Source organism: Manacus vitellinus, unplaced genomic scaffold, assembly GCF_001715985.3.
Source record: "Manacus vitellinus isolate BGI_N305 unplaced genomic scaffold, ASM171598v3 scaffold_20_pilon, whole genome shotgun sequence".
NCBI lineage: Eukaryota > Metazoa > Chordata > Aves > Passeriformes > Pipridae > Manacus > Manacus vitellinus.
The window spans coordinates 12,664,439-12,687,366 of record NW_021939471.1 but is presented as its reverse complement, the minus strand read 5'-3'; the positions used below and the strand labels follow the sequence as shown (position 1 = coordinate 12,687,366).

At 35.3% G+C, this 22,928-nt stretch overlaps 1 protein-coding gene across 3 annotated transcripts in view; it reads left to right on the top strand.

The window, feature by feature from the left end:
* The window catches only part of OSBPL6 (oxysterol binding protein like 6), a 55,160-nt gene extending 33,849 nt beyond the window's left edge, over positions 1 to 21,311 (top strand). For all 3 annotated transcript variants that reach the window (XM_008931064.3, XM_008931066.3, XM_008931065.3), the window contains 12 exons: positions 673 to 780; positions 2,973 to 3,110; positions 3,972 to 4,059; positions 4,255 to 4,508; positions 4,878 to 5,015; positions 5,360 to 5,423; positions 6,036 to 6,114; positions 7,157 to 7,301; positions 8,424 to 8,568; positions 9,604 to 9,730; positions 10,270 to 10,392; positions 11,370 to 21,311. In XM_008931064.3, the coding sequence (XP_008929312.1) occupies positions 673 to 780; positions 2,973 to 3,110; positions 3,972 to 4,059; positions 4,255 to 4,508; positions 4,878 to 5,015; positions 5,360 to 5,423; positions 6,036 to 6,114; positions 7,157 to 7,301; positions 8,424 to 8,568; positions 9,604 to 9,730; positions 10,270 to 10,392; positions 11,370 to 11,478 (1,518 nt within the window). In that variant the 3' untranslated portion in view covers positions 11,479 to 21,311. The remainder of the gene's footprint in view (positions 1 to 672; positions 781 to 2,972; positions 3,111 to 3,971; positions 4,060 to 4,254; positions 4,509 to 4,877; positions 5,016 to 5,359; positions 5,424 to 6,035; positions 6,115 to 7,156; positions 7,302 to 8,423; positions 8,569 to 9,603; positions 9,731 to 10,269; positions 10,393 to 11,369) is intronic.
* Positions 21,312 to 22,928: the final 1,617 nt, after the last annotated feature.

The window sequence follows — 22,928 nt, the reverse complement described above, 5'->3', positions numbered from 1 at the left end:
TTCCAAATTTATAATCTAGGTCGGACTTTAAAATAGGAGAAAAATCATCAGATATCAGATATCAGCCTAATTCTGTTCGTATTTGTGACACTGTAATGGATCAGTAGTTTGAAATAAGTACTCAAAAACAAATCTATAAAATTGATCTGGACGGGCAGACAATGATACTAGAAGTTGTGTTGATTTTACCAGGAATGAAGCAAGTTCTGTTTTCAGGTTCTAAGTGCTGACAACCTTGATTTGGAAGGGGCTGTACAGTTGTAAGCCCAGATTGCCTCTTGGGGTATTTTGTGGGTAGTTCCTGTTTGTTGTTCTGCAGTTTCACTCTTTCTTGCTGTATTCGCTCCCCACTTCCATAATGTACATAACCCACCAGTACACCTGCCAAAGAGCCATCTAAAGAATTAAGGTAGAATGCCAGTGTTACACTGTGGGAGAACATCTGTTCCCCCTGTTTCCTGAAAATCACTGAAGGCAAAGTAACCAAAGATTAAATCATGTTAGAGAGGATCTCAAAATAGGTATCTCTCTATAAGTGGAAGAAAGGAGGTTCTGTGATTCTTAGGAAATTGCGGGGAAGAAGATTTTTTCTTTTTTTTTTTTTTTTTTTTTTTTTTGGTCTTTAATGCTTACATTTTAATTTTAAATGAAATGTGCAATTTTTATTTTAAGGCTCTCAACCAGAATGCTGAACTAAGGAGTCGCTTGAACAGAATACATTCAGAATCTGTTATTTGTGATCAGGTTGTCAGTGTAAATATTATCCCTAGTCCTGATGAGGTAAGACTTTGGCCTTTAATGGATTTAGAGTACAAACAAACCTTGCTAATTCTCACTGATAGCTTAAACACACCTGACAAATAATAGAGTTTTTCAGATTGGCAAGTGTTCATTCGTAGAAGAAATCAGGTTATATTTCCTTACATAAAATAAAACTTCTGTCTTTTGTTTTGCATATGTCAGACCTTATGAAAGAACTCAACTTGATCTCTTTAGAGGAAGAGAGAAGGACTCCAGTTTTGGAATATTAATTGTTGGCTGTGGGAATTAGTGAGGTTTTACTGTATTTGAATGTAACACACAGTACCTAACCAATTCTGTATATCAGTTTCTTGCCAAATCAACAGAACAGTTTAGTATTTAAAGGCCTTATTTTGCAATTCCTTAAAGGACCTGACATTTTGTAAGTATCTTGAGTGGTACTGCTAAAATCAAAAGGTTCAGTCTATGAACCAAGCACTACAGTAATATGCTTGCAACATCTAGTCTTTCTTGTTTTGCTCAACAGATTAGCGAACATTTGTATTAATAACAGCACGCTTCCCTCATGACAAATCTGAATTTATGAGCTGTAATATATTACAATTAATATGGTTACTTTGACAACCATTCTGCTTGATTTTAACAAAATGGTTTTGATTTGTCATTTCTACTATTTTTTTATGCATATGCCATTTTAATTAACATACTCTTGTCTCCTAATTATTTCTTCCAACAAGAAAGAAAGGTTAAAATATTTTTCAAATTACTTTTGTTAATTTGCTTTTTGAAAGCATCCAAACAATTTTTCCAAGAAACCAGCATGCTGGAGATAGGCAACATAAGACAGAAGCGAAGTGGTGCCACAGCACAGCAATCTGCAGTGAAGTTCTAGGCAATGGCCATCTCCTCTGTTTTGTATTTTTTGTTGGTTAGCTGTTTCTTTTTCAGATGTACATTGTTGTCCTGGTAGAAGTGTGCCTGACTGAAGGAGCTTTTCAAAGAGGTTTCCAGATCTCTCATTCAGTTCTTCTGTTGATTGTTTTGTATATGTATAATCTTGCAGTGTGTAGATAATTCCCATATAAGCATCTTTTTCAGGTAGAAGCATGTGTATTTCTCCAAGTCCCTCTAGCTTATACAAAACTTCAAAATTTTAATCACTCCCTGTAAAGATTACAATGAAATTACTTCTATTTTCATTGTAATTCATCCAACATCACAAACTATCTACAAGCTTATAAGTCCCAATGAAAAAGAAATGGGTTTTGACCTCTTGCTTTGTTTATGGGAGTTTTTTGTGATTTCTTTTCTTAGTGCATTTTGAGGTAACTGTATTAAGGCTACTGGATTAAGATGTCTACAAAACCATATGCAGGACATCTGGAATAAGATTAATGGGGATTGAGTTGCAATCTGAAGAGTTAACTGTGTTTAGAAGGGCTTCAGTAGTTTCATCTGTATTATCTCCCAGAAACAACATGCTGTATAAATTAAGGGATTAAGTCAGAAGCCTGTTTCCCTCCACAGCAGCAGATCCTTTCATAAAATGGTACAGGGAGAGAATCTTAATTTTCCTTAATGCGATAGCCATAGAGAGTTTGTTCCCTTTAGTAGTATTGAGTCAGTGTTAATGGCATAATTCAGATGAGATTTGGAGTACAAACATGAAATAAAAGCTCACAAATATATATTATGCCCATCCTCCTAAATATTCAGACATTACAACCATTGTTACTAAACTGGTTCACCAGGTCGTTTATTTGGAAAGTAACTTATCACTCCCTGACCTTATAAAAATTTATATTCAAATTTTGGTTGTATCAAGGCTAGGTCCCAGCGATGTAATTTGTTATAACCAGGTGTCCTTTCATCTGAATTTCATGTTTGAACTTGTTGACACAATCCAGCTATTGTCCACAAAATCATTCCTTTCAACAGAGAATTAAATCTGCAATTTCATGCTACTAAAACTTAGCAGTAGATGCTGAGCAGGCCTCAAATGAGGACATGTATCTCTCTGTTCAAAATGCGCTTTGTTTTGTAATTCTTAGTCTCCTCTGTTAGGTACACACACAGTACTACTAAAATGCTGTCTTTACTCTCTGTGCTTATATTTGGCATAAAAAAATTAGTCAGGTGATTTACACCTTCTATGCATATTTCTTGTATGTTAGAAATAATAACTTTACTTTTCTGTGCTTTATTTACAGCCAGGTGAACAAATTCATGTCAGTTTGCCACTGTCTCAGCAAGTTTCTAATGAAAGCAGGCTCTCTATGTCTGAATCTGTTTCAGAGTTCTTTGATGCACAGGAAGTGCTTTTATCTGCCAGCTCGTCAGAAAATGAGGTAGGCTATGACAGCACACTGCAGCTTTGCTGTTGGACAGATTTAGGTATTGCTACCACTACTGAATTACTTTTTTTTATATAATACTACTTGGAAGATATAGATAAATAAACATGAGACTACCATCTGACGAGGTGCAGATGTTCCCTGAAGTGTAAAACTGAGTTGAAAGTTACTTGTATCAGTAGCTTATATTCAGAGCATGTCCTTTCTAGTTCCACGTAAGGATGACACGGACAGGAACAGTTATGTCTGACTATGCAGTCAACTAAATTTAGATTCTAAAATATTCTTAAAAAAAACCCCAAACAACAGTCTTCTACTATACACATAATCTCTGTAATGAGAGAAATAGACAAAAAAGTAGTATTTCTGGAAAAAATTATTGTTTAAAACAATTCTTAAAACCAGTCCTAACACCAGTGTAATTCTTGTTTTGCAAAATGATAGGTTGATATTTATATAATTTTTTTCTGAAACAGAAGCTGCGTTTTATCATTTGCTTCTTTTTAAAGAGCACAAATTGGACTCTCTCTTCTCACCTTCCATCCCTAGCACATTATGTTCTCAATTTTTTGTTCATCTTTGATCTCACTTGAAGCCACCTTTTGCAAATTTAATATTTGGTTTTGGCTTCATAGTAAGAAAGTCAGACACATGAGGAGAATGTAGCATTTGTTTTGACACCTTTAGTACATCGGCAGTATGGGCTGATTGAAACATCCAGCTGATTTAGTTAAAAGCTCTAATTGAGTACAGATTATTTCTTTGAATATTTGTGTTTCAGTTTACTATTTTTGTCTAATTTGGCAGTATATTTTATATGTATTTGAGTTAATTGATATTTTATTTATGTTTTAGGCTTCTGATGATGAATCTTATATCAGTGATGTGAGTGACAATATATCTGAGGACAACACCAGTGTTGCAGACAACATTTCTCGGCAAAGTATAGTGTTTCAAACTTTGGAAAATCACATTTGCTGTGTTCATGTACCAGAATTACTGCATGTCTGTACAAGACCAACTCAGCTGAAAACAGTGAAGTTGGGCTTGCTTGTTCTGGCAATGAATTGGTTCGATGGAGAAGTCTATTTTTCTTAATCTGGTTCTTTCTTATGATAATATTTTTTTCCCTTCCCAGTTCTTAATGGTGAGCTAACAGGAGGCGCATTCAGAAATGGACGGAGAACTTGTCTCCCAGCTCCCAGCCCTGACACCAGTAACATCAATCTGTGGAATATTTTGAGAAATAACATTGGCAAAGATCTTTCCAAAGTATCCATGCCAGTTGAGCTAAATGAACCTCTGAATACCTTGCAACATCTTTGTGAAGAGCTGGAATACAGTGAACTCTTAGACAAGGCTGCTGAAACAGATGATCCTTATGAACGCATGGTAATAAATTTAGTGTAGCACTTCTGTCTGTATTGAAAAGGGAGTTGTTGAATGGAGGTCCAGGCAGGGTCCTCTCTTGCTCTCTCTTCGCAGAACAGACCTGGTCGAAGGTAGAAAACGTGTCATGTACAAATTGTAGTTTTAAGGGACTGTTGAAAGACTGAATGAGGCCATGAATAAAAAGAAATTATATCAACAAAAGGAATACAGTTTATGCTAGTTTTGGCTGGGATGCATGGCTTCATTCTCAGGCATGCTTCATTAATCCAATTTTCAGTCTGGGTAGATTGAGTTGTGTGATACCATATAGTAATGGCATGTACACAAGAATCTCTGCCTATTCTCACGTGCTTGTCTGTATTTTCACAGGTTCTCATAGCTGCTTTTGCAGCGTCAGGCTATGCCTCTACCTACTTTAGAGCAGGAAGCAAGCCATTTAACCCTGTGCTTGGAGAAACTTATGAATGTATTAGAGAAGACAAAGGATTTAGATTTTTCTCAGAGCAGGTAAAACTTTTTTCTTGATAGAAACTCTCATTTAGATTAATATTTTGGTTTCTTCATTTTTATAGAATAATATCATTTTTTATTTCTAGTTAGAATGGTTTACTTTCTTAGCAGTAAATAAATATTGTTAGTATGAGTGAGTTTCATTAAATGCTAGAAGGTATATGTTTTTATAGTAATTGCAAGGAACTGTTTTAAGTACAAACATTTAAGTTGTCTGTGTTTTCATAGACACATAGGCTATGAAGAGTGGGGGCTATTTAGTATTTTCATATTTCAATAACAATTGTACTGTCTCAGGAATGAAAATGAAATGTTTTTAACTCAGCCAAACTGTTTTCCAGGTTAGCCACCATCCTCCAATTTCAGCCTGTCACTGTGAATCAAAGAACTTCGTGTTTTGGCAAGGTATACTTTTTTAATTTAGAAGCGTAACTCCTTTTTGATTGTCAAGTAAAAGCATTGTCTTTACAAGCTGAGATTTGCGTTTGGAACTTACTCAAAATTTCTCTGCTTATTTTTGAAGTAACATATTATAAACTGATGCTCTGATTTCACTCCAAATTCTCATTCTTAAGAGTGAGCAGATGTGTTACAACTTCCCTTGTCATTTGCAGTCTGTTTTTACTTTTCTGTTTAAAAGCTTTTTACCAAGAAAGTTACTATTTCTTATAAATGCAAGCGGTTCTTTTTACACATTTGAACAAATAACTCTTTTTTTCCCCTTGTATCTATTGACATATGCCTTTAATTTATATTGAATGTCTTCATGAGGGATTTGACAATAATGTAGCACAGACATGATTCCTAGAAGAAAATTAAACTTATCTTTAGTTTTTCTGACCTAATGTAATTTTCTAGTATTTTTTTGTTTTGTATTATCATGGCAAATTGATACTGTCTACTGTCCTATTTTGAACTGGGTGGTCTAGCACAGATCATCTCTCGTGTCACACTGATCACTGCAAGGGGGAGACTTTGGTCATTTTAGTTTTTTAAATCTTTCACTATTATACTCAGATATCAGGTGGAAAAACAAATTCTGGGGGAAATCAATGGAAATTCTGCCAGTTGGAACCTTGAATGTGACTCTTCCAAAGTAAGCTACTGTCCTCTCTCCTTTTGTTTTCAGTCTTTGCTGGAATCTAATCTGTACTGCCTTGTGAATATGGGGGAAAAGGTATACAGACATCACATGAATTGTACTGGTGAGGGTTAGTGCCTGGCTCAAATGTCTCCTTAGTGTTCAGGTGGGGTTACTGAAGCATTTTTGAACCTGAAGATCCATTTCATTTTTTGTAGGAAAAATATGCAAACTCTCTAGAAAGCCATGGAGAGAGTGGGATAGAAATGTTTCAGGAGAGAGAACCCATGTTTTATATGTGCAGTAGTGAACAAGGCTGCTGTATAGGACTGTCAGCAGCTAGCACTGTCCTAAAGCTCTGTGTTGCTAAGTGTTCCGTCAGAACAACCACTAGTGGCCATATAAGTCCTTTTTTCAAAATGTAGATAAACTAAAGCATGTTCTTCAGATGTTGGCAGAGTAGTGAGAAGTAGTAGTTTCACTGCAGGTAAGACTGAAGCTCTGATGGACAATGTGCTTTGCACAATATAATAATACCCTCATTTTATTCTTGTTTGACGTTAGAGATCCTCTGGCTCTGGATAGTTGTTACAGAGGGAAAGGGATGATGCACCAATGTGCTCCTGGCTTCCTTCCTTTCCTTGACCTTCTTTTCATATTTATTTTGTTCTGTTTGTGATTTATTTATATTGTCAGCTTATAACCTCAATTCAGCCATATGTTGGTCTGTGAGACACCATCCTACCCCTAGAGGAATTGTGGCCAAAGCACTTTACTGTGAGGACAGTGAATATTCCATGCAGGGCGTCAGTGGTTCATAATGTCTTGATTTGTGGTTCATACCACCATTCTGCAGTTCTCTGCACGGGAGCTTAGGTGAGCTTCTCTAAGGAGGATTAATAATGTACCCAGAAGCAGTACTTCATTACTGTAAGCTATGCAGACATTTATGAGCAATACGGTCTTGTATTTACAATAATGGAGCAATGTTTTGCTTTTTTGTCAGTAAAGATCATGATTAATAGATGTTACCAACTAGTTTTTAATCTGTTCTTAGGTACGGAGACTACTATGTCTGGAACAAAGTCACTACTTGCATACATAATATTCTTAGTGGAAGGAGATGGATAGAGCACTATGGAGAGATAACTATCAGAAACACAAAAAGCAGTATTTGTATTTGTAAACTCACATTTGTCAAGGTAACATATGGATCCTAATACGTATCCTGTGTTTATATAATTACATAATTTAAGCATACATCAGTTTTTGATTTCTTCAGTATTCCTGAAATCCACATTCCACATTTTATCCTATCAGTTTTCATAAATATGTAAATTGTCAAATGAAAATGCTATGTCAAATGGTTTGATTCTGTTCCACTGAATCTTTGATATCAGTGTGTTCCATTGCTGTATAGTTGTGTGCTATACTGTTCCTGGCTTCAGATTAAAAATCAAATGTCAATTTTTTTTGTATTACCACAATGAAAACACAAAGTCACTGTGTGCTTCTGTGCTATTTTACTTCTGCCTTTACTAGAAATTTGTTGGTCAGTATTTTATCTCTTTAAATTAAGTAATGCTGCTTTGGTTCATAGTATTTTAATATTGAGGCAACGACCATATATAAAAATAGAACTCTGTATAGCTATGTTATCATTTATTACTATCAATTATTTTCCCTAAAAATAAGTCTGTCTGCATATTGCAACAAAAGACATCTATACCATCGCAGTGTTAGCAATGGAGTGTTGCCATAAATCTGAAATCTGTGTTTTGATTGATGTTCTGAGAACGGGCAACTGGCTCTCAGATGAAGGTGTAAGAAATAAATGTGTCTAAGAAAAGCAAAACAGAGAAGAGAAATAGAAAGAAACAAATAACAAATAATATTGGCTGAATGTCTTCCTTGCTGCAAGCAGTAGTGCGTGGCACCTATCAGAGGATTTCCTTACAGGTATGAGTATTTCTTCATATAGGAAGAGGAGAGTTAGCTGGTTCTGACTGGCAAAGTGTCATTTTCACAGAATTATGTGGGATTTGGGTTATTGAATGACAATGTAGTTCCCAGATGTGCGGATAATTTAAATCCTTTTATGCCAAAACCACGTAGAAAATTATTCAGGGTTTCTCATATATTAAATCAATTAATATTTAGATCATCTGACTTTCGAAGTTTGGTAGTCTTGGTTCCCAGTGAGCTGTTCCAATACAAAATTTGGACAGTGGGTGCCATGTAGCAAGATTCATGCAGTATGTGTATTGGTACAATGGGTAGCGTGAAAAAGAGCATGAACTAGTAATTTTTGCTTAAACTTGCAGGTGAACTACTGGAATTCAAATGTAAATGAGGTCCAGGGTGTTGTGATAGATCAAGAAGGGAAAGTGGTTCATCGTCTCTTTGGAAAGTGGCATGAAGGCCTTTACTGTGGAGTTGCACCTTCAGCCAAATGCATATGGAGGCCAGGTAGGAAGCTCATAAGAAACTCCAGCAGGTGTCGTGGGGTAAACCTAGATTATGTAAAGCTGTTTTAGCCTTCACTTTAAGTACACAAAATACCACTAGAGAAATTAAAATTCCTGGCTAGACAAATAAACAAGAACTTACATGACTTTAAAATAATGGTAAATGAAAGTGTTCTTACAGGGCATAATCATCTACATCACAGTCTGACTCCAGGTCAGACTGAATTCTTAGGGTCAACATAAGAATAAAATTAAGAAAAAAACCGGATGTCTGGGCTGGTCAGTCTGCCTTCTCACAGAGAGTGAGGTAACTCACTTGGATTCAACAAATATGAGTTTGAGTTTGTTGTCTTTATTAGTTTTATTAGCTTAAAGAATTGGTCATCAGAGATGGTAAGCGCCTATGATTTTAAGATCTAATTGCAACTTCCTTACTGCTTGCTTAGAGGTGCTGAGGTTGAATGAATCATCCTTTGCATCTGTATCTTTTGTACATGCATGTATCTTTCATACGTGCATTATCCAGGAATTGTCACTATTCTTAGTATTTTGAATCCTGCTCTGTATCTGTAGTATTTTGAGCCCTGCTTTGCACCCTGCTCTGCAGTGTCTGCTTTGACTGCTGATAGTGCAGTAAGGTGTTGGACAGTGGAATCAGTCTGTGAGTGAGCAGTAAGTTCCAAAATTAACTCTAAAGATCAGTTAAGGTTAGGTTTTAGACGGATATTTGTTAAGCCCACTTTCTGGGTAACAGCAGATTATTTTTAACTTGAAAATCTTGAAAACATTAATTTTTATTTTAAAAGAAGTGAAGATTATAAAATTTTTAGGCTATTAGCATGTAATTACAACCTCTGCAGATAACCAGTTGAAATTAATATTTAGTGAATTTTGTTCCACCTAGTTTTGATGCTTTTTAATTGTAAGAGTAAAATATATTATTTTTTTCTGTTAAAATTTAATAGAGAAAGGAATCTCTTGTATATTTAGAGTTATAGCTTAAAAAGCTTTTTTTCTTTCTCTTATATGCATACAGGCTCGATGCCAACCAATTATGAACGTTATTATGGCTTCACAAGATTTGCTATTGAGCTAAATGAATTAGATCCCTTATTGAAAGATCTTCTTCCTGCAACAGATGCCCGCTTCAGGCCAGATCAAAGGCAAAAACGCTTATTTATACACTTAATATTTGGTGGGCTTAAGGCTGGGTTTGGCTGAGTCTGGAATTTTGTCTGTGTCTTCACTGCAGTCTGAATTAAGCTTTGGAGAATTCTGCTAGTAGAGAAGACAGTATTGCAATCAAATTTCTGCTTTACCCAGTTGAGTTAAAGTAGAAAGCTTCTTCTATGGTAAAGCTATAGTGCAATCTTGGGGCAGATTTCTCCTAACAAGCTGAAAGACAGGCTCTGAATGTCATGCCCTCCTGCTATGACTGGAAGCAACACTAATTCCCTCCAAGTTCTCAGTTCATAGTACTTTAGCATTTGTGATATGCTGAAGTTACTGAAGAAAGTGTATGCCTTAGGCTATAGGTCAGGCACATGTAGCTGGGAAGTCACATCTCAGACTAGATCTGAAAGTAAGTACAACACAGACAGCAGACTTGGCTTCTGCTTGCCTTTTGTGGTGATTGGTGCTAAAAAAAACCCTTGTAGTCGACACTGAATGATTTATATAGGGCCTGCTGTTATTCCTACAGGCTTCTGGAGGAAGGAAATATAGAAGCAGCAGCATCTGAGAAACAAAGAATAGAGGAACTTCAGAGAGCTCGGAGGCGGTACATGGAAGAAAATGGCATCGAATATGTACCCAAATTTTTTAAGTGAGTGTTTACTTGAGTGATAAGTCTCTGTTTTCCATAGTGTAACTGGACAAAGTACTACAAGAGTTACCACCAACCTAGTCTGTTAATCATGAAACCTTGGAAAGTTGCAGTTTCAAGAAACATAATTAGATACCTGATCTCTGCGTGAAGCATTTTTTACATAGTTTAAAGCTTCATAATGGAAAGATCACTTTCTCACAATGGACAACAGCTATACAAGCCAAATGAACCCCTTGGCCAATGTTTTTGAACTTTGAAGTGGCATAGAAGTATAATATTGAAATCTCAGATTTACCTAGGTTATTTTTTTAAGTCATTGCATAAACCAAGTAATGTGTGGCCTAAACAACAACATAGAACATATATATGTCTAAAATGTATATATATAAACGTATGTGTATACACTTAAAGTTTATTTATTTTTGAGGGAAGGGTTTTGTTGTCTGTTGGTTTTTCATTAAGCATTCTTCTGAAACAAGGGATAGTCATACCAAATAGCCTGATAGTCATACCAAATAGTCTGATATTTAGCATGGGGAATCAAAAGTGAAAAGACTGAATGTACTTGATGCAGTGATAGTATAATGTGAGCAAAATACAGGGGAGACCAAAAAAATAAATGGTAAAAGGCTTACATTCTGCAAGCTACATCTATTGAATGATTCCCTGCACATAATCAGAATCTGTAATGGCCAAAGAGGTTTTATATGGCTCTAAGACCTGTTCACACATATCAGACAATGGGTTTGCAATCTGTTTGCAGGCTGTTTTCTCTATCTTCCACTTTTGATATAAGTAGAGGTTGATTTTTGTTTTTAAACCCCTGACTGTTCTTGTGTCCTTTAGAAATATAAAATCGTATTTAATATTGGTTAGATCAGAGAGGTGTGAAATTTCATTTTACATTGCATAAGAGTAGAGATCTATGGTCAAAACTTTTTTCCCTCTCTTTTTTTTTTTTTCCCTTTCTACAGAAAAGTTATCGATGCTAATCAAAGAGAAGCCTGGGTCACCAATGAAACCTACTGGGAACTGCGAAAGGATCCTGGCTTTAGTAAAGTAGACATTCCCGTACTCTGGTAAACTGAGAATGTAGATCTAGTAAACATATCACTCTGAAGAAAAAAAAAATAACTATGCACAATATGTTTCTTATAGCTAAGCGTGGTTTGTGGGTCTACGGAAAAAAAGTATCATACACATTTATATTCATCTTTATAATGGACTTCTGAAAGTGCATTAGACCAGGCCCCTGACCACTTCTGGATCTTTTTAATTTTGCAGCAGCCATTTAAAAAGAAAAAAAAAAAGGAACAAAAACCTTTTAAAGTTTCATACGCTGAAAATTCAGAACAAAAGAAGCAGATGAGTTATCCAAAGTCACTCAGAAGAGGTGGTAAGCGCAAGACTGCAATCGGTGCTTTAAACAGACATTAAGAGTAATACACTTTAAATTAAAAAAAAAAAAAGGAAGAAAAAGAGAAAAACATCCATTTTGTTTCAACTATTTTTGTTAAAAACTCTTGAGTCACAACACTGACATTTCTGGCTTCAGGTTAGTCCTTTGATGTGATGTGCTTGGACTGGCCTTTGTCAAAAAGATATGCTTTTCTGGAAGCTGTTCCCATTCATATGCCATTGTTCATGCCTTAACAAAATATGAAGATGTACAGTAAGTAATTTTAAAATATCTATGCTTAGGCTTATGTGAAGGGCAGATTTTTAAAGCATTAGAATTTTATCATAATAAAAATATTGGACGAGCTGCATTATTTAAAATCAAAAGACAACCAAACATCTAAATGTATTTCAGAGGAATGAGATCTACTGTACATGCTTTAGCTTTGGGATGCTGACTGTATAATCAGACTTAAAAGAAACTCATAGCTGGTTGAATTTGAGACAATTTTGCTAAATTCATATGAATTGCTAGTCAGAAACTTTGTATTCTAAAATGACTGATGCTGAGATGCAGTCATCACTTTTAGCACTGGCTGGACATAGACGTCACAGTTAATCTCATTTTCCCATAACTGTTTACACAATTAGAAATCCCTGAAGCTTTGCAACAGTGTTAAAAGCACAGGAGGATTTCATGGGAAGGTCTCTGGCTTCTCTCCAGAAGCTGGATAGTACTGTAAATGCAACTGTTTTCTGCTACACACACTGTTTACTTTCCTGGCTCTGTTTTTCCCCATCCACTTTTCTTATCTAAATTTATATTTGAGCGTATGGCAGAGGCTTCCAAGTGTTGTAGCTAACAACTAGTACTTGTTTTGCCAAAATAGCTTTTGTGCAAAATTATACTTTACATTCTTCCATAAAGTGGTTCTATATTTTTTAAGAACCAAGTCTCTTACATGTTGCTAAGATTCAGTTAATACAAGTGGGAGAAGGCTTGGCACTTTCTATTTGAAAATCTCTGAATGTTAAAAGTAGGAGGGCAGATTTTAATAGAAGGAAAAATTTATTAGATAAAAACTATGTTCCATATAGTATGATCTAGTCTTCCATTTATACATGTATTATATATCCTGCCATCGATGATAGGTTAGATTTCATGCATACACAGTGTATTTCTTTCTGCCCATACACAGCATACCTAGTGCACACAGATTTTTCTATTTAAGGTTGATTCCAGTACTGAGACCTAAAATAAAATTACTAGATAAGTATGTGATCCTGCCAGCAGAGCTGCTTGATCACCGTGGATCACCACACATGCCCAGCTCTCAGCATGCTTCTTCATTTTGCAAGGTCAGCTCCCTATAGAACTCAGATTACTTTGGTTGTTTAATTTAGTTCTCCCTGTTGATTATATGACAAAATAACTAGCAGGGCAACTAGCTACTGATCAGTTCCAATGTCTTCATGCAGTTCTGTTAACGGGAAGAATTATGAAAACCTAAAGAAAATATTGAGTAGGCTTTTTAAGAATTGTGAATGCTGATGAATTGTTTATCAATATTTGGTATAAAAAAAGCTATGTGTAGATGAATAGGACTTCTTCCAAAGAAAACTTTAAATTATTCAAAGAATGCTATCTTTTTCTTTCCTAGTTGAACCTAGTCTGATTTATTCATTTTTTTTATTTCTGCAATTGTTATTATAAGAAAATGAAAATATATCAAAGTTTGTTTTTTTAAGTAATATTTGGTTAACTTCATCCTACTTGCTTTAATAACATTATTATGAATCAAATTTGCACATTGTGCCCAGAATAGCAATTAATTATTCTGTGTTGCTTTCTTTAAAACCAACTCTATTAAACTCTTGTCCACCTCTTGCTCCAGTCTTTGTGTGCAGTTCACTGTGATAATAGGAAGCATTATGTGTGTATGACTGCAAGTACATTTGAGGGACAGAACTGCATGTCCTCAAATTTTTAATTTAAATACAGAAAGAAGGTCATTAGTTTAACAGTGTTCTGGTAGTGCTTTGTGAATGGCATTATTTGCAATGCAGACTGAAACTTGGTGAACAGTGGAGATACTATCACTGAATTATTTTTTACATTTGGCATGCCATCTCATCCTCCTGATTTAATGTCACCTGTGAACTAGATATGTAGCCTTGTGTCCTTGTCTGGGTCACTAGTGAGATGTTGATTGACATGGGCCACAAAATTGATCCCTGCAGGGCCATCCTTGTTGCTGGCTGCCAGCGGTGCATAAAACATTGAGTGCCCTTCAAGCCTGGGCATTTAGACAGTTTTCAGCCCATATCTCTTCATTCATCCAGGCAGTATTTCCTTTTGGAAGGCATGAAAAATACTATCCAACTCAGTAGATTTCATTGCTATAGGTTTGGTAGGTGATGAAAATCTGTGTAATCATTTGGCATTTGAAACCTTTTAAGCAATTTAAGACATACTAACTTTCACTTCAAAGACATATCCTTTACTTTTTTCCCTGTGTTTTCTCAAAACACTTATTTCTGTACAAAATACACAACTTTTATGCTTTTATTTCATGATAATGAGTTGTACTTTCAATTAATATTTTAAAAGTGTACCCTAATTTCCTCCCTGTTCTGGAACTGTGGATATGATTGGTAATAATAGCTATTTTCGTTGAATGTAATGTCTCACAAAGACTTAAATAGCTTCATTCTTATTTTAGATCAGTATTAACAAGGTGGTAGATTTTTCGGCATATTGAAATTGTTATCTCACTGGGAGAGACTATTTGAATATGAGTTGATTTTCATACAGTATCACTGTGACTAAAAAGTCATCTAGATACCCATTCTAATTTTAGACAGATGTAAGTTGCATGAAATAAACTTTTTTATATTTAGCTTTAAAAGTGCAATTCCCACTATAGTATCTTTTCATCTCACAAATAACAATACCCTTTTTTTTTTCCTCAGTTTGAACTTCTGACTCCAAATGATGTTGTATGGCATCTGTGGGTTTTATTTGAATAGCACATGCCAGGAATATATCAAGTATTACAGTGCATATACATGGTACAGTTTTGAAAGATATTTTCCTTAATTCCCTACTGAGCGCTGTCGGCGTTTTATGGAAGCAAATTACACAAACTTTAGGGCACACTAGGAGCCAGTGGTGGTTCTGCCCTCATGGGCACCTGGTGAGGAGTTTGCATTTGGGCTGTGTCCATGTTCTCTGTTTGCAATGGAGGTCACATAATTTTCTCACCTCTCACCAGTGGAGCCCAGCACAAAGCCAGTCTTGCATTGAGTTTGTCTCAAAAAATCTGAATTTTCAGAAATACCCTAAAGGAAGGGAACGGAGGTTCATTTGCAATTGCACAATAACCAGGAGGGCTGAATGTACCAATTCTCTTTATTTTGCTAAAGTTGCTTTCACTGGCAGAGCTATTTTAGTATAGGGAAGATTTGTGTGGTCTCTTTGTTTTACAGAATTTTAAACATTGTCTGGTGCAACAATAAACAGTAGCTATTTAACATGCCATTGACTGCAGTTGTAATCTGAGGAATTAGTACTTTTAGATGTCATTACTAATAATAGAAGTGCATAATGAAAGTAAGAGACTTTTTCAGATTAAATCCACCTGGAAGGAAAGTGTATTTGTATTCATATGCTAAAATTACGGTAGGGGTTAAGTTAGAGAGTTTGGCTCACCTGGTGGAATAAGATTAACATTGACAAAATTGTGTAAGAAACACTGGAATGGCTTTACTGGTAACCGTGTGTTATACACAGACCTGGGAGAAAGCTAGCAAATTTTACTATGTCATAACTGCTTACCTTGGCAGCTACTGGGGTGAAAAATACTATCTTGTTTTTTTCTTTCTGTCATTAAGTATTAGTCATCAAAACTGTATAAAACTTGAATTTCCTCTTTAGTAAACGTATTGATAGAAGTTGAGATATATTTAGTATAAAAAGTAGTATAATTTTCTACTTTACCATGCATGGTTACTTTTATGATAATTCTGATAACTCTCAGTATTTTCATTAAGAAAGGTCTTTTTTTCTTATTCTTTTTTTTCTTTTCTTTTTTTTTTTTTTAACAGAAGAATCTATACTAAGTACGTTAATAAAGGTTTAATTAGAACAGTGACTGGAACCTAGGAGAATGTTGCAAATCTGAGTAAAGTCAGAGAAATGGCTTATTTACAGCAATTTACTTTATTTTTGTATTATATATTGTAAGGAGTCTACTTACAAAAGCAAATGCATTATTTGCTTTTTAAACTAGGGTATGTAAAGTATTTTCATTCATTGGCTTGGTGTAAACTATGTATTTCTTTCACTAAACTAAAAAGCCTCTTTATAAGAGGACTTTTTTATGGTCTCTTGCAAGTTTAAAAAGTGATATTGTTGTACTTGTGTTTTATATACCAACCTTCTCCTTTGTCAAATTTTGTGGCATTATAAACCCCTCATATCTTTGATTTTTTTTTTTTACCTTCCTTACAATCTTTGACAAACCTCAGAAAAGAAAGGGAAGAGACGACAATGGAGAATGGTGAAACTAGTCACAGAAGCTGTCCATGTGAGATGTAAAAAAATGGAAAGTTTTCTTACTTCTACAAATTAAAATGTCATCAGAGCTGTTGAATCCATTTCAGGCAGGTTATCTTAATACCATTTTTCTTTCCACTGATCCATGACAGCATGAAAAAAGGGAAGATTGGTGATATTTGCTCAGAATTAATGTGAAGTTGAAGGGAAGTTCTTATTCCTTTTATAAATAAAAAATGACTGTAGCCAGCATTTGGCTGAAGGTGTCTTGGTAGTGTGGACAAAGAGAGTTACATATTTTATAAATAAGGAAACCATAAAGTCTGAATATATAATCAACAGTTTGTAATATAGTCTTTCTGACCTATGAATAATTCATTTAAGTATGGTAAAGCTACTTATTGGTACTCCTGGAGCAACGATTCAAATGTCTCCTGTGAAACACTAAAACATATTTCCATGTTAACTGCTACTTTTAATGGTCTGCATTGATGAAAGAGGGATATCTTACACCAGTGTATAATGTTGCTGGCCCAGAACATTAGGCATGCAAAATGGGAAGAGGTGAGGAAATCCCTTCAAAAACTCAGAAGTGGGTAACTTATCTGAGTATCAAAATGATGTGCTATACAAGAGCAGTGCACACACTGGGAAATATTCAACCAAAACTATTGTTCTTCACTGAGATACTTACTCCTTGTGCCAGTTGGTGCAGCCACACATGCAATGTCTTTTTCTGAAGTAGCATCACTTCCTAGGATTGCGCTTGTGTCCCAGTGATTGATTTGTCAGGTCCAGCAAGAACAATCAGTGTTAGAGTCAGGACTGCAAACTCAGATTTCTTGTCTATTAGTCCTGTGCTGAATGTTCTTTCTTTCTTTGTTAAATTCACCTGAACAAGGAATATTAGGGTAACATTAACATAGTTAATGCAAGGTTAATCCTCAGTATTTTCCAGGCAAAAGAAAATTCAGGATAGCTCATTTAACTGTGTGGAAGAACCACAGGTGACATCTTCTATTATCCTTGTATTTGCTTAATATTTTATAAAATATTTTGAGAGTGGATCACAATAAATATATTAAAATCACTTTGTCACCTGTCTTGAAATCAACTGTGAAAATTGTCACTACAATTCAAAGTTAGAAAATAGGTCTATTTGGTTCTCAAAATAAGTGTTACTGATATTCTTAAGTGGTTGAGATATAGTATAACAAATTCAGATCACAGTAAATTTTATTGTCAGATAAGTCTCACAGAAGACCTGACTGAGCAGAAAAATAAGTGCCGATGAGTGTATTTTGGTATGCAGGCATAAATGCAAAATGACAACTTCTACCTTAGTCAAGCTTTCACTCTAATTAGCAAAGACACTGGTTTTGTTCTTTTGTAATTATTTCTGAACTAATTGTTCTTTCCTCACTGAGAATCAATCACATGTGAAGTTTGAGTTTTAAAAATTAAATCACGTTTGGAACTCTGCAGACATAAAGAGTGGTGCTTCTGTCTTGCACCTAATGCTCATGTCTTGCTAAATCTCCAGCTCGCAGGGTGGACTAGTAAAATTTCATCCTTGGACCAAAAAGAAATATTTTCCAGTGGGATTCTTCCTTGTATATTGATTTGTGTCTAAGTTACTTACTATAAAATAAGTAAGAAATCAAGCTGCTACTGTCTGATATCTGAGGTAATTTTCTTCCTCAAAATGCATAGCAAACTACTTGTTCTTCATCTCTTACTGCTAGATTGTCTGAAGAGGATACTTTTATTTAGTATGTAAAAAGCCATCATAAAATTAAACTACTGTGGTATCCAGAGAGATTATTATGATAGTTCTATGTTAGGATATTAGCTATATTTTCTTTGTTGTAACCAGTAGCAAGACTCTTCTCTGGGTCTTTATCTACATTTCTCTGTATAATTAACTCTTTAGTGATTTGTGATTTCTTAGTACTTCAGTAGCAAAGAATTTTGTATTTTCTCTCACTTTTCAACAAAGTTCCTATAAATTTGGAATAATGTCACACTTTTTTGGTGTGATTGGATCCCATGCGCACGTCTATGAAATGTAGTAAACGTTAGCATTTTTTACCTTGCTCAGATTATGAGAATGCCATTAGAAGAGTAAGGTTTATATTAGTTGTCATTTTTACATTGCCTTACTGAGCTTCTTTGCTTTTAACAGCCTTTCAGATGGGAAACAGCCCTGTGCCAATTCTTCAGCAGGCCAAAATGTCAGAATCTAAATAGCTAGAAGACCATTCTTTGCTGATTGCCCATGTCTCTGTGCTCATTCTGAAAAAAATCCCAAATCTGTTGATTCCTTGTATCCCTCTTCACATAGTGTACTTGTAAAAGGAGATTCTCAAAGTCTTTCCACTGTGGTTATGCTATTATGTCAGCAAGAAAGGCATACAGAAACTTGCTTTGTGGTTTTAAGATGAATTTAAAGGCAAATAGTTGCTTTCTAGAAGCATAACATATAGAACCAGTGCTACTTTTCAGTACTGGGTAGACAGTATCTGTTTTAGAGGGAAATAACAGACTGTAAAGAGAAAGGGTCTGAGTTTTAGATGCACCAGATAAAATTTTTTCTGTTGTTTGAAAGCAATAGAAAAGGGTTACTTAAGGGAAAGAAAGACATTGAGAAGTATTTATGTACCCAGCCACCCAAATGTTGCAGAAGGCATTATTTTTGAGCACTGTAATACTAAGCCTCACCTGCAGCACCCTTAATTTTATGCTCAAAAGTTCGCTGTGGGCTTACATAATGAGATGAAGAAGAATAGGATACGGGGGAAAAAAAATCAGTACCATGATTTCTAAATAGTCAATAGAATATTGATTTGCAAATATTTGTAGTAAAAGTTATATAATCTACTTATAGTATCGCAATTTTCAAAAGCATAAATTTAGTCCTTCATAGTGCATTCAGTAGTTTAACATTAAAAAATATTGTTGATTGATCTTGATTGATTTCTTGCAAATGCATTCATCCGTGCTTGACTATTCACAAGTTTGGGACGTCTTCAGGATGATTCTTCTTTACATCCCATCTTATTATTCTGATTCCAGATATGGGCTGTAATTGTGCCTGTGAAAACCATTTTTTTGCTTATGGTTACTATGCATCAGTAGCTGAGGAATAATACAGAAAGAATATTATTTGCATATTCCAAATCTATAGACTTATTTCAGTGTAAGAGTTAATCAGCAGTGCACATCAGGTTTTTCCTGCTTCATCTGCTTGGCCTCTGATGTTGCACAGGCATCAATACTTACTTAGTATGAACATTGCAGTTTAAATCAGTTTAAAAGATGTAGATGCTTAAGTTCAAATAAAAATGCTCAACAATGGCATTCCTAGGAAAAATATATAGCTGGTTACCTGGTTACACCAGGCTTTATATTAGTTGATTTTTAGTTCCTACATGCTTGAACAAATGAGCACTTAGACAAGGCTTGAACTGCTGTTGGTACTCCATTCTCCATTGAACTCAGTGAGCTTCCAGGTGAGTGGATGATGTAGCTGCCCAAATCTATTTCAGCTGTAGGCCTAATGTGCTGTCAAGCCTAGGTATTCAACTAGATGCACTTAAGCTTAATTTTGAACATGTGCACCGAGTTGTGAAAGATAAAATGTGTGAAATTCAGTTGGTTTGACTGCTTGACACTCAGAGCAGTATATTTGACTTTCCTTTGACTCGCTTGCATTTTGGAACCTTATTCTGGAGCTTGTAGTATTTAAAAACAAGTTAACTTCATGCTTCTGCAAAGCTCAGTTAGGTACGACATTTGGAAGAAAGAACAGTGCATTAAAACCATAACAATTCATCATATTACGTCTCACTCTGGCAAGCTTAATTGTAAGAATATTTGCAGTCCCTTTTTCTGGTTTCCCTTTACTTTCCCCACGATGGTCCCAGGCCAGAGTTGAGAGCTGCTAGTACTGTATGCCAGTCAAAAAAAGGAGTCTGATCTTTCTGATTTATGGAAAAGGGGGTGGCTGACTAAGAGCACACTTCTAATCTCAGCCCAGAAAAGCATGAATGTGAGAAAGTGCCTCTTCCGTCTAGGCTTTAGCACATAAACAGAATTGCTTTTTTTGGTATATTGAGTTCTCTGGCTACTTCCAAGATTGAACGTAGCCAGAAAGAAACAGTTAAAATAACAGTTTTGAGTTTCCAGCTGCAACACTTTCTGTGTGTCTTTGCACTTATATGTTGGTTTTGAACGTACTGTTGTAGTAATCCAGAGAGCAGAAGAGGCCTCACACTGACTACCTCTCATGCAATACAAACCAAGCTCATTCAATATTTAATGTTGACTACAGTCAAGCATCCTTTGGCCACATGATTCAGGGAGGTGGTAGTGGGGGGGGAAATAGTAAACAAAAAGTAATAATTAAGACTTTATTCCAGTGATATATGCGGTATACACAATACCTGTAATACCAAGTCCAGCTGAAGGAGGTCCTACCTCTTCTGGTAGGAAATAAAAAATGAACTTGGCTATGCTATAGTTTTTGTTGTGCTCTAAAATGTAACGAAAGATGTCATCTGTTTCCTTTAGGGTAAGTCAGATTTACCAGGATATTATGTCCAAAACACACACACAATTTTAGTTTTTGAGGAAACATGATGCTCTTTTACCTGTTGCAATGTAATTGGATAATGCATGTACAAATGACTTGTGTAGCCTGCCAATGAATGTTGCTAATGCCTTACCAAAAAAAAAAAAAAGATAAAGCATATTTTTTGTATTTTTTTTCCTCAGAGGCAAATCCAAACAATGCTAGATTTGGGAAACTGTTTACTGAAAAGCATTTTCTAATAGATCTCTGAAGAAGTGCAATTGTATAATTATTATTGTTCAGTGCATACAGTACATTGTCTCCATCACTCTGTACACTGCTGCTATTAGTGCTTGTTCTAATAAATCTCAATGTACACTGTTTAAACTGCTGTCATCTGTGTTCTGATTTATCAACATAACATTGAGAATATGGTTCTTAAAAGAACTATTTGTAACTAGTTAAGTGAACTGACTGTTAATTGTAAAATTCTTAATATATATTGTACAGATTGATTTTGAAGAGGTGGGTGATAGTGGCAGCAATAGCACTGAAACACTGGCTTCTCATTAGCATCCCTGTTCCTTTCTAACCTTTTTCCACTGCAGGAATATTTTTATAAAACTTTTCCCATGTGATTCTCTGCACAGTTTCCTTTAGATCTGTTTGGGATCTATCAACTGCAGTCTCAAAGAAGGTAATTTTCTTTTTGGCAGTTTCTGGTTTTATCTTCATGCTACAGCTGGTAAGAGCCTTTTTCTTTTTTATTTTTTTCACTTCATCTTGCTCTCTGTAATTAAAGGGAGCTTGAGTATGCTCCCCAAGTTTTGTGAGAGGGTGTAGGAAAAACAGTTCCTGATGTTCTCTAATAGAATTGAAAAAGAGGTGTGGAAATTAAAAAAAAAAATTGACACCCACCCCTTCTGGCATCTTGGAAAAATAACAGTATGGCATTTTTCCATTGTGTGTTCTTGTCAGTTGTTCAACCCTTAAATTTACTTAAAATGAAAACGTAATAAAAAACAAGAATTTGGTTGGGAGGAGAAATTAAGATTTTTGTTATTTCTTGGCATTGTAAAAAGAACAAGTGTTCAAACAGTCTGGAATGCTGCCTGAGTGGAAGCAATTGCAAAGGAAAGGAAAAGCTTTTTTCATGAATGGCAGTGCTTTCTCTCTTGTGTCAGAGTACACATCTGATCTCGTCCAAACCGATGCTCTGAGACAGGTGGCACACTGAGAACATATTCCCTGTTAAACAATTCTATGAGCAAAATTCAGCTCTGCTTTCACATTTTTGTAGTTGAGATCTGTACTTTGCCTCTGAATGCTTTGCAAAACAAATCTAACAGTTTTGGATGACGGTGACTCAGCAAAATTTCCGTGTGTGAGTGAGGTGTGAAAAACTCTATATCATTACTTAATTGATTAAAAAAAGATCAACACAACAAACCTTTAGGAATAGAGTGCAAGAGGCCTCTAAGGCAGCACTAGCAACCTGACAACTAATTTAGTACCAAAACTATTACTTTAAGTATGAAAGTAAATTACATATTTAAATTTAATCTAACCAAGAGACAGATGATACTTCTTCGTAACCACAAACATGTAGGCGCTGTGGTGGGGTGAAGTGAGACAGTGTGGGAAGCTGTTGACAAGATTTCATCCTGACTCAGCTAAAGGAGTTGCCCACAGAAAGCTGTTCCAAGTTTCACTGCTGGTACAAAAATCTGTTCTGATGTGATGATACACAACATTTTTGTACAGCAAACATATCAAGCTACATGGTTCTCCAAGTCCTTATGATCTCATTAAATATTTAAGCTGGCCTAAATGTTAAAGAAACCTACAAGTATGCAATATTGACTTTTCCTGCACCACAATATGCAGAATTATTTTTCGGGTAAGTAATTATTACTAAATCAAATTAAAAGAAACTAAACTGAAATATTATTCAAACCCAGGTACTCTAGTTTTACTGAGTGGTGAGTCTAATTTTACTCAAGG